Source organism: Dendrobium catenatum, unplaced genomic scaffold, assembly GCF_001605985.2.
Source record: "Dendrobium catenatum unplaced genomic scaffold, ASM160598v2 fragScaff_scaffold_1497, whole genome shotgun sequence".
Taxonomy (NCBI): domain Eukaryota; kingdom Viridiplantae; phylum Streptophyta; class Magnoliopsida; order Asparagales; family Orchidaceae; genus Dendrobium; species Dendrobium catenatum.
In genome coordinates this window covers 306,057-319,088 of record NW_021319959.1, presented here as the reverse complement: position 1 = coordinate 319,088, position 13,032 = coordinate 306,057, and the positions used below count along the sequence as shown (strand labels likewise).

The following is a 13,032-nucleotide window of genomic DNA, read 5'->3' as shown; positions in this document are numbered from 1 at the left end:
ATTACAAAAGCAAAAAATTCATCATTTGCTTTCGTTCCTGCGTCTTTATTCCTCCTCGTAAGCTACGTAATAGTTCAAAATACAGCCAATGAACTGCAAAGCATAGTTAATTTCAATGCGGCGGGTCATTATTATTGCAAACTGTAGACCTTTGCAGCTCAAATCTACAACCTATGGAGCTATATTACTTAGCTACATATACGAATTCATGAAATATCTATATAAGGCTAAGTTTGTATGCCTAAAGGCAAATGATATTTCTTCCTTTTTCATGAATTAATTGATCTGTCTGTAGCAGCCATGTCAGGAGCCGAGAGAAGAGTTTATCCTTCGTACAGTGCAGATCGATAAATCCGTACTCGATAGATTAATACGAATCTCTGCCAAATCTTTTGATGATCTTTAAGGTTTACAGGTCATTGTAATAGCTTGATTCTGTTCATTTTCTTGTCTTTTCAGTCTTCAATTGCTTGTTCTGTGTGTATGGGAGAGTAATTCTATTAAATGTCAACTGAAGAATGCACAATTAATTATTCGAATTTAGAAATCTAGTGATGCAAAAGCCGCTGGGTATTGTCCGAAGGCTCAGCCTGGCCCATTTTCATATGATCACAAATTTTTGGTAAAAAAAAAGAATAGTTATGTTCTTGTAAAAGCAAGGTCCTAAAAATCCAATCGGACAACAAACCGATAAAATATTAAATTAAATTTAATATTTAATAAACTATTTTATATTAAACTAATTGAACTGGTTGGCGGTTGAAGTAGCGGTTCAAACTAGTTTTCACTGTTTAATGTCTGGTTTTCACCGGTTTGATGTTAGTCTGATTTTGCAAGATGATTCAACTGGTCATAGGACCGGTTCACGGTTGAATCGGTAGAATTGGCCGACCCGTTCCGATTTTCAAAACCATGTGTAAAAGTGTTATTCTTAATTAAAGCTGAAACTTCTCTTAGAAAATTCATAGGATTGACATAAGATTCAAGACAATATTTGAATTAATAATTTTAGAATTAAATTAAGGATCACCCAAATTTTAATTTAACAAATTCAAGATCATTTGATTATTCTGACATCAATAACGAAATTAATGTTTGATAAACAATCTACAGTTCAAGAGATCAATATAGACCATATAATGGAGTGTTTATATTTTAGTCAAATTTATCAAAATTGTACATTTGGGAACACCTGAATTCTATAATTACTACAAAAGAAAAAATCAAATAATTGTACGCAACTTAATATATTAATGTTTTCTACCGTTTTGAAGAAGAGAAGGTTATTGTATCTTCCTTTACCCTTCTTGCATTTTCTAAATGAAAAATCCAATTATTGGCTTCACACTTTAACAAAACATTGACACAGAGGATGTTTAGTTATATGTGTTATAGATGTGAAATAAATTTTTTCTACGGCATCAATTTTTTATTTTTTTTTAGATGTTAAGTGCGAAATAAAATCTTCATATGTATGAAATATGTTGAAATTATCTTTTTTTACATATTTGAGGCTAAATTGGGCACATTTCTTTTTTCTTATTCCTCACACCTATTACTCTTCAACCAACCCAAGTTCCCACATCAATTGGGCCTCCCACTCCCGCCTATGACCCATAATAGCTATTTTTGTTCTAAACAGTCTTCGACTTTTTTTCAGACAACATTCTTATTGGTTTCTAAAGCAGTTTTCTAATGCAATTTTTTGTTTTAAATTAGAAGTTTTTTATACTAGAAGCTGCTTTAGAAAGTAATAAGAAAGTTGCTCCAAAAGAAGCTTTCGTCTAGCTACCAAGCTTAGAAACAACATCAGTCTTTTACTTCCTTTGGATGATAAATCTAACTCGATAGTTCTATGCCAAACGTTGCTAATGTGAATTTTGTTAGATGACCGGAATTCTATGCTTATAAATTAAGGCGGTTTTTTTTTGGGAAAGCATTTGATCACAATTTTTTTTTTTGGAAAATTTTTTTCACAACAAAACTATCTTAGAAAGCAGTAAAAAGGCTATCCCAAATAAAACCTAAAACTTAACTATAGTGGTGGATCCAAATATGTTTCTAGTGGGGGCACAAATTAACTATTTTAAGCATATCATCAATATTTTTCTACAACTAAATTCTATATTTTTGAATTAAATACAAACTAAATATTTTGGCAAAAATTAGATCATTAAAAAATAAAAAACATCTTCAACTTTGCTTTGCTAATTTGCTTCCATTCACTCAAATAAAACACAACTAAACTCTAAGGATGACTCAAAATAATTATTTCTATAAAATCTATAATTAATAATGCATAGTATACAATTTATTTATTATAATTTAAAAAAATCAATAAAAATCAATTTTATGTTGATAAAGTAATAAATAATAAAATCTTCTAAGGAAGATAGGATCATGAAATTATAAAAATATGAATGAAATAAATAAGATGTCATCAACAATTTAATATTGCCATGCTTTTCACACATGACTTTGGATTTCGGGACAAAATTGCCAACAAGAAAGAACAATTCAAAGTATTCGGCCTTCTCGCTCAGCCCATTAAAGACTTTGAGTAAGGGATTAGTTGGCCCATAAAATTGGCCCACATAATAATTTCATTCAGATATGTACATTATCTTCTTGCATCCCTTATCCGTTGATATTAATAAAAGTTGGATCAAATATATAAATAATATATTTTTTGTGCATGTTTTTTAAATATATTTTCTTATTTTAAAACATATTAACTTAAAAAAAAAATTTGTATTTACTTTAACATGAGGGCAGTGCATAAATAATCAATCAACTTTAAAATACACTTACTTTAAAATAAATTTAATATTCTTAAAATTAAACATAAATAAATTTTAGTCAAGATATTCTGATTTTTGTTATTTTTACATTACTGACCATCATCAAGGGCTTTAATACTTCGTCTAAAATCGGCTTAATCAAGCACAAATCTTATACATATTTAAATTGAAAATTTTCAAAATTAAATATAGGGTTATTTAAACTCTGATTTCAACAAACTTACAATTTAACAAAACATCTAGATGAGATAAACCCATCGACACTATAATTAATCTAATTCGAGTTCGAATAAGCTTAGTTTAAGTACTTCAAGTGTAATTAAAAATTTTATGATATTAATTGGATGATCAAATGATCTCCAACTCTCATATGTTTATATTCAAATAGAGTATCTTGACAAGATAAATCCAACGAGGCTAAAATTGATTAATTATGACATTATTAGGTCACCTAAATGTTGGAAGAATAACATATAATCACATAAATAAATATGGCTAGTATGATTGATTATTTCAATTTTTTGCTATTTTTACTTGGCATGCTTCTCTAAAAAAATCCATGTTTATCAACTATGATCATTTAGGCTTCATTTGGGACGGCTTTCTTATTGTTTCTTAATGCAGCTTTTAAAACTAAAATTAAAATTTTGTACTTGAAAACTACTTTAATAAGCAATAAAAAAGGCATCCTAAACGAAACCTTAACCATCACCGTTTTGTTACACTGATGCACACTAACCACGTTACCTAGTATCATCAACACAATCAATGCATTTCTTTGTGCAAGAGACTGATGCACTATATTGACACCAACTCTAACTCCTGACATAAACACTAAGATGTACGTTGAACTTCTGAGTCTGTCATCTCCCCCCTCCAAGGAGATTGAAAATAGCAAAACATTATATGATCTTTTAAAATACTCCCATTTTACACGGCTCTTTCAATTTCATCCATGAAATATGTTTTTTATCACTTAAAAAAAAAAGGTTTTTTATATGTCGTGTGTACTAAATTTTATCAACATCTTCTCTAATCATAAGGAACAGCATCATTTGTAGCTGATAAAAAGTACAATTGTAATCATTTCAATTAAGTTACACTCTAATGCCAAGAATATTTTGGCACGTTCCCTTTTACAAGTTTTTCTTATAAAAACTTTGATGTTTCTTGCAATTCCTCTTTTATTTGTGTATGTGCTTAATTTTTGTGCAAAATTAAGATATTAAGCCGTCCCTCTAATGCCAAGAATATTTTGGCACCCACAAGTTACAATTCATTTGTTATTGTCTATTAGGCCATGACATCTAAAACTATTAATTTTCACTTTGCTCATCTTAGTTTGTTGGTTGGCACCCCGAAGCTTGTGCACTCAATGTGTGCGAGTTTCCCTTTTATTGGCTTAAAAATTAAAAAATAAATAAATAAAAACTTGCCCTAAAGAAAAAAATGTGTAGAAACTATCTAGTCAAAATTAACATAAAATTTCTTAAATTTATTTAATGATGAGCATAGTGCAAAAAAAAAAAAAGATTTCTTTTCTTGAATTATATTCATTTCAAAATAATTTAATTTTTTAATCTATCATATTTAAATATTAAAGAAAATAATTTATACTAATTTTTGTTCATTAATCTAATCCAAAAGAAGTGCATTGAATAGCCAACCCATATGGTGACCCACATCATCTATAGTTGATGAGCATATTTATTGCATTTACACAAATGTGGTATAAATTAAATGGAATGTACTAAATAAAAAATATTCTAAGAATTAAATAATGTGAGAGCTAGCAACTACTGCGAAGCTGCATCTGAGCCTTTCAGTAACTGATAAAGCAATTCAGCAATTGTTTATTGCTTCAGTGCTACAATGGCGATTGAGCTTTCAAAACTTTCAATTTCCCGATGAAAGAGGCAAAAAATTTTTTTTTTTTTACTAACATAAATATGTTATTAAATAATCTTTATTAGCAAATGGCACAAAAAGAATGATTTAGATAAATAAAGAAGCATTAACGAACTCTATAAGAAAGATTATTGAGATTATTTGTTTATCAAGGATCATCCTTAAGCCCATTTCTTTTTTGCTTTAGCCATGGATCTTCTCACTGGATATTTGCAAGAGATTGTACTGAAGTGTATGTTTTTGCTGATGATATTCTTCTTGTTGATAAGACTAGAGAGAGAGTTGAAGGTAAACTTGAATTATAGAGAGCAACCGTAGAGTCTAAAGCCTTTCTTTTGAGTAGATAAAAAATTGAATATATGAAGAGTAATTTTAATAATAATAGATCTAGTAGGGAGTTTGTGACTTTGGGCGATCAAGTCATTAATAAGAGTATGTGTTTTATATATATTGGGTTTATTGTTGAGAGTAATGGTGAAATAGATATAGATATTATTAGTAGAATTCAAGTTGGATGGTTGAAGTGGAGGAATACATCAAGCTTTTTGTGTGATAGAAAAGTCATGATCAAACTTAAGGAAAAATTATATACGATGGTGGTGAGACCTATAATGCTTCATGGTGTAGAATGTTGGATATTAAAAGAGAAGCATTATATAAAGTTAAGTGTTGCAGAGATGAGGATGCTCAGATGGATGAGTGGCTTTACTCTTAGAGACATGAAATGAAATGAGCATATACGTGAAAAAGTTGTAGTGGCTCTAGTGGAAGATAAGATTAGAGAGAGTCACCTTAGATGGTTTGGTTACATAATACGACAGCCTTTGATGACCCCATTAGGAAAGTAATGTATTAGATTTGACTTATGTTAAGAAAGGTAGAGGAAGACCTAGGGGTGTCAAAAAATGACCCGACCCGAACCTAATCTGAAAAATCTGAGTTTGGGTTTAGGGTTTAGGGTTTAGAAAGCAGTTCCAAACAAAGCCTAAGTCCTCCGTTCAATTTTCAAACATAGATGACTAGATGAGAGTGTTTAACACTAAACATGACGATTATTTAACCAAGTAGCTAGGAGAAAGGAGAGATTTGTATGCAACCCTACCAAATTTCAATATAAAAGGGAGAGGTTAACAAAAATAAAAATAAAAGTAACACATTCTTTACTAATGTTGAAGTCAATAGTCTATTTTTGAGGACATTACATACCTTAAATACAAACTTCCAATTAGTAATGGTTCTTTATCTTTTATGAAATTAAATACATGTATGCATGCATGAATGCACATACACACATCACATGCACACACATGATGCATGCATATACTTAATATTCTACACATAATGTATTACTAAATTAAATACATGTTTATAATTTTGAATAGAAACATTGGTAAGATAATATTATTGAATAAATTAAATACTTGTTTATAATTTAGGAAGAAACACTTTTGTCATTTACTCATTTCTATATCATAATAAGAATAAAATTACTGAAGAAATAAATGATCACTTTAAATATAAATATTTCTAAAATTATCTCTCTCTCACACACATATATATATAATTCCTTTTTTAAATAACTAACATTTCAATAATTAAAGTGAAATAAAATAATTGTAGATTTTTACAATTAATAGAATATAGAATTTAATAATTTATTAAAAATAAATATGTATATTCTTGTTAGATCAAAAGATTATCTCACCATGAAATATTAAATTTAAAGGAAAAAAAATCACCCAAAAAATTTAGGAGTATTTTAAAATTAATTAATTTGTGCCCCCACTAATTGAAACTTATGATTTCTACCCCTGATCGCTCCATTAGTTTATTGTGCATTTAACCTGATGAGTGTTACGAGAATTATCTTCTAATCAGAGCTTTTATGAATATTTGATTGTAGGGATAGAAACATATGAGAAATATATAACATTTTTGGTTGAAAACCTTTGCTTTTATTGATCATTAAGATGGGAAGAGAAAACCAACTTCTAGTTAGGGTTTAGGGTAGTACCATGATGAAGGACCACATAAGATCATAGCAAAGTGTTTTTTTTTTTAAAGTTTGTGACATGATCTAATTGTATTAAATGATTGTTTGATTTAAAATAAAGTAAATATAAACTTTATTTTGAGATTTTTTGAGTACTTAAAATGCTCATTTTCTCTGAATTATATCAAAATTTGAAGAATTTTAAATTCATGAGTTACATCAACCTCACATATGCCCCCTCAACTTCGTCATCCTCGCCACTGCTATCCTTAGCTCTACAACCCTCACATGCATTGGAAGAATTATTATGTGTTGACGTCGGACGCAACTCTGCTTTTGGAGACGAATCTGGTGCAACCACGTCAGCGGTATTGAGTAGTACCGAGCCGTAATATCGAGCGAAGATGTGATGTGATGCATTCTGGTTGATCTCCGGACAGCGTTCGGCCTCCGCACAAAATAATATTTCCCTACATTGACTTTGTCATCAATATTCATGTTACATTTACCGTCATCGCATCTATTGGCCTCAATATTATCGTATATATTGACCTCGATGCCCCCATCGAGAAAGCAAGAGAGAGAATTTTCTATTTAAATTCATCACAATAAAAAAAAAATCAATTAATTACATTTAATCAATTAAATTAATTTAAAAAATGCATTACATTTCTTTACCAACAAATTGGCCCCCTAAAAAAATTACACCAATGGTTTGCTCCGAAAAAATAGCTCTTCCATTCGCATTCACCCTTTCGTTGCATCAACGTATCGCCTGCGAACCTCACTGTCAACCGTCTGTTATAGCACACTCCGCGAGCGTCAGGCAAAACTAATTACACGGTAACCATCGAATACAAATATGCCACGCGTACTTGTTCGGTTCTATTCGCTGTTCAGGCAGGTCGAGCCCAACAGCGGATATAATAGATCAAACGATCCCAAACGGTCGAAGTGTACCGGCGGCACGTGTCGCGTACACGGCGTCTCCTTGCCCGTAGCTAAAGGGAAGATGCTTTCGAATATTCTCTCAACGAAGAAGCCTTCCGCGACAAATAAAAACAAAGGTAATTATAAAATAAATAAATTATTTAAAAATCTGGTACGATGCGATCTGCAATCCTCTATGGTCGCTCGCATCGTCCTCCCTATATAAGCTCGTCCCCCGGCCCCCCTTCTTCCTTGCCAAGCACCAATAGAAATCGGAGAAATTGATAAGAATTCTAGCATAATGAGCAGCAGCAGTGGCAGCGGTAGCGGCGGCGGCGCGCCCACCACGTCGCCATCGACGGAGCATGAGATTCTTCTTGAGAAGTTGGAGGTGTTCAAGGTTCAAGACCGCGGTGACAAGCGCGGCCGCAAGATCCTCCGCATCATTGGCAAGTTCTTCCCGGGTAAATTTCTCTCCCGATCGATTCTTTTTCCATGGATTCGATTTGTGAGATTTCGTATTGAGAGTTAGTATGGTGTTGACAGCTAGGGTTTTGAATGGGGCGGAAGGAGAGGAGGCGCTGAAGAATTACCTGGAGAAGAAGATCTTTCCGGAAATCGGCGAGGCGCCGTTCTGCGTGTTGTACGTGCACACGTCGGTGAATAGGCAGGACAATTTCCCCGGCGTTTCATTCCTCCGATCGATCTACGAGTCTTTGCCTGCTGCCGTCAGGGACGGCATGGAGGCCGTTTACTTCGTTCACCCCGGTCTCCAGGCCCGCCTCTTCTTCGCTACCTTCGGCCGATTTCTCTTCAGCGCAGGGTAAGTACTCACTCATCAAATCGAAGATTCGGGGTTCGCTTGATCTCGTTTTATTCGAATATGGTTTTTTTCTGAACTTTCCGTTTTTGGATTTTTGTGCCAGGTTGTACGGGAAGTTGAGGTATGTCAGCCGTTTGGAATTTCTCGGTGAGTATATGAGGAAAAGCGATATCGACGTGCCAGAATTCGTGCACGATCATGATGAGGAGTTGGAGCGACGGCCGCTGATGGATTACGGGTTGGAGAGCGGTCGCCATCACCGGGATTACGACTCGCCGGCGATGGACTCCGCCGCCTCCATGTACTCGCTTCGTTGCATCTCCTAAGCCCTGATCCGACCGGACTGGCCCGGTCTGCTTTGGTCCCACCGCGTGCTTGTTCCAGGCCGGTCGCCTTGACGCCTTGTAATAAATTTCTTTTATTTTAAATTAGACGGTTTTTGGATAGCTATCGCCTATGGTTTGGCTGGCACAGGCTATTTTTGTAAATAATGAAGACTATGAGATGCCAAGCCGATTATAGTATTAAAAGCTATGTAGCTTTGAAGCAGAATGAGCCCACTGAATAATGGAGGCTTATCGGAACTGGGAAGAATATTCATGCCCAATCAGGCTTGTCCCATATCTGCATTATTGAAAGTAGAATGTCCTGTAGATAGCTCAATTTCATTGGTTAGTTTGGAGTTTTGACTATTAATTAAGAACAGTATAATTTTAATTTTTTTGAGCTAAATATTCTAACAAAAAATAGATGTCTTGCGGATCATTTATGTAGCTAAATTATTTTAGATTTTGTTGGCTTAAATACTATATAAAAAAAAAATTATTGATAAAATCATTATCTACCGTATAACGGTTAACCCAAATCTCATTATAAGTAACTGTTGGTATGGTCTTGAATTTGGCTCGACCATTCACTGCAAGAAAATGAGTCAATAGTGACAAAAAATTTATGTATGTTGAAGTTTCCTTGAATTTGGCTTGACTCTTATTTGTTCATGTCCTTGATTGTCGCACGCTTCATGATGGATGCAATTGCTCCTGATCCGCTTATACATCAAAAATAATCTTGATTGGGCACGATTGTCGAAGAAAAATCAAGTTGGAAACTTAAAAAAATTAAATAGGATATTATCTTAACTCCGATTTAAGCAAACTTACAGTTGAACTAAACGACTCGGAAATACAAACCCAACAATGCCTAATTCAACACAATTCGAGCCAAATCAAGGACCCAAAGTGCATTTGGAAAATTCAAACCATAATTTGGATTGCGAAACTGTTTTCAAATATGCCATGCTTATAGTCGAATCGAGTAGCTCGATTCGGCTAATACAACGAGCCCAAGATCGTAAAATTTCGATATCGCTAAGTCCTTGAAATGCCCAGTAAATGATCCACGATCAAGGTATTCAATGTTGGCCGTCGCCGTCCATTCAAACCATTCCAATTTTACCATTGATCTTTCTCTTTGCCATCAGACTCCTCGATCACCGCCAGACTTCAACCCGGCAATGAGACGATCATTTGACATCGAAGTTCTGCCCGACAGCTACTAACGCCGGATTTCTACCCGATCATCAGTTAAAGCTAAATTTCCACCCGACAACCAAACGTCGCCAGATTCTTGATCTATGTTTGTAACAAAATTTCAATGCGGGAGTTGATTATTATAATCTGATCGTCCTCAATTTCAAGGACAAGTTAGCCACTTATAATCTAAGCAAACACTAGTAGAATCCTTTTAACTCGGCAAGACCTCTTGGTTTTTTCTTTTCCAGGGTTTCCACGAAAAAATTATGGTTACACTTTTCTTATGTTTGTATGTTGGATATCCGTACAACGTTGAGATGAAAATTTTCTAACTATATCGCCGCATATATTCTAACAAGCAACAAATATTTTTGATTTCTACTATGTGAAATAAATGCTATGATTTTTCTAAAGCTATAAGATAAAATATAGATTTTGCTGCATTTTATAGATGTTGCAGTTCAAATTGCATTTGAAATAAATGAATGTGGCATTTGCAATAAAAGGAAGGTTGGCTGTCAATCAACATTATAATTAATTTGGGTTGGCTTTTAAAACGTAATACCCTATATAGGAGAGTGGGCCGACGGGCTTTCTTTTAAAGATAGGGGTGTCAATATTGGTCACGACCTGAAAACATAACCCGAACACGACACAAAAATTTCAAGTTCGGGTCGACCTGAACTCGAACCGGGTCGAGTTTGAGTTAGAGTTTTTGACCAGTTTCAGAAATAGGGTTGGGTTCGGGTTGACCAGGAAACCCAGAAATTACCCGGATTAACCCACTGACCGAGCTGCCTGGGTGACCAACTCTGCTTGTGGCCAATCCCGCGTGACCCCCCCCGCAGAGGCGTTGACCGAGTTGACGCGGGAGTCAGAGGCGTTGACCGAGCTGACGCGTGAGTCACCGCTGCCTATGGCAAAGCCCGCTCCTTCCCCACTTGCCTGCTGCTGCCCGTCAACCAGTGGCAAATCCTGCCCCTACCCGATTGCACCACTCGCCTGCATGCCTACATTTTCTGAGGAGGCAAGGACCCGAGTCCGAGGTCTGTCCGCATGACCGTGTCCAGCGGATCAGACCCGCGTGAGGCTAGCCAAGCTGGCCAGCTTGCCCATTGTGGCGTCCAGGACCTCCAGGTCAAACTGTCCTGCCGCTCGCGTCTTGCCTCCGGCGTCCTGCCGCGCATGTTGACATCCTCGTTCGGGTCGTGTCAAGTTGACCCGAACCCAAAGGGGGTCATGTTTGGATCCAAAAAATCGACCTGTTTGTAAAAACGGGTTAGGTTCGGGTTGACCCGAACATTATCAGGTTAGTTCCGAGTTCGACCCAAACCCGACCCATGACCCGAAATTGACACCCTTATTTAAAGACGGTTTGTGGTGTTATCCTTCTTGTAATTTGTAACTGATGGATGATTAAGACTACGGGCATAGAGTGACAACTCTTTATTGACTTAATAAAGCCATATGTAATAATAATTAATTAATTAACTAAGTGATAATTAATATGACTAATGATAAATTGAGAAGCATTGGGGTAAAAGATATAAAAACATCACAATAAAGCTGGATATCCTATCTTGCTAAATCATATATCAATGCATACATACATTGATAACACTGATAGCATTGACAGATACATTGTTAGCATTGAGAGTATTAGATGCACATATAGTACATGGACATATGATATATATATATATAACTTTGTTGTATTTATAGAATTAAGAATCAAATTCTTATATAAATTTAATTAAAAAATATATATATTTTCAAATATTTTATAACCAAATCTTTTTAGGTATACTTCTACATTTCTTAACATAGATATGATCTAATACATTTGCTCTTCTAATCAGGTCATCAAAAGACAGACGTTTTATACGTAATTTATTTCATTCTTCTGCCTAATCCACTCAAAGATATAAAAATACCAATTTAGCTTAATTTTACATTTTTTTATAAATAAAGAACTAAAAAAAAATTAATGCCAAATTTTAACAGAAAAAAAAAGACTTCAAGGATATCTAAATAAAATTTAATTAATATAAATTTTTACCCATAAAATTTATTTCAAAAGCAATATAAAAACTAAAAAAGTAATTACCCTTTATATTTCACTCGCCTAAACAAATAAATTCAATGAACACAAAATAAAACATCTTGACCACAATTAAAGCATCCTGACCAACATTTTCACCTTAAGTTTGACACACATATTTTTTTTAAAAATTTGAATGAAAATCAGAAAAAAATTTCAATCAAACAAACTCTTCTTAATTTCAAATAAAACAACTAATTCTATCAATGAAAAATATAACAAACTCTTCACCAGATAAACCAAACAGAAATCATAAGACGAGCTTACACAATACATATTCAAGTTCATAATTGCTCCAACATTGTATCAACACCCTCTAACATGTCACATGAACATCATATTGTCTGCTTCTATACAATTAATGTAATTTGTATATCTAAAATTTCTCAAATATAAATAGTTCTCTATAGTGATATCTTTAATAGCATTTAAGTTCTGTTTGGGGAAAAATTATTATGGCGGTGTCCGGACGTGTCCGGAGGTCAATTTGGACGCACTACATTACCCAATACACAGTGCGTTGGGTGACATGACGCTTCTAGATTGACCTCCGAACCCATCAGGACTCCGCACGTAATAATCTTGCTTGTTTGGGATAGTTTTCTGGCTATTTTTCTTTTCAGACAACAACTATAATTTAGTTTGACTGTTATTTTTTAGAATTTTTTGCAAAGAAAAACTAATTTGTACAAATCATAATACCGAAATTATTTTTTTCACAACAACTTTCCAACTAACTTTATAAAATGTTATAGCCGTCCCAAACAAACCTCTAATTTGAATGGAAAAGCACATGAAAGATATTCCTAATGTCTTGCTTGGCAAAGCGTACTTGCTATGTAACTAAAAAGATATCATAAAACAATGAGGCAAGACTTAATCAGATAAATAGTTACCGTTTGAAAACATGAAATATTATCGTACAGCAAAACATTACGTATGAA

At 33.9% G+C, this 13,032-nt stretch overlaps 1 protein-coding gene across 1 annotated transcript; it reads left to right on the top strand.

Moving 5' to 3' along the window:
• The first annotated feature begins 7,809 nt into the window (after positions 1-7,809).
• Positions 7,810-9,155, top strand: LOC110106078 (ganglioside-induced differentiation-associated protein 2). The gene is made up of 3 exons (XM_020835819.2): positions 7,810-8,096; positions 8,179-8,455; positions 8,559-9,155. Exons 1-3 carry the CDS (start codon positions 7,934-7,936, stop codon positions 8,779-8,781), a joined length of 663 nt encoding a protein of 220 aa, XP_020691478.1. The 5' UTR covers positions 7,810-7,933; the 3' UTR covers positions 8,782-9,155.
• Positions 9,156-13,032: the final 3,877 nt, after the last annotated feature.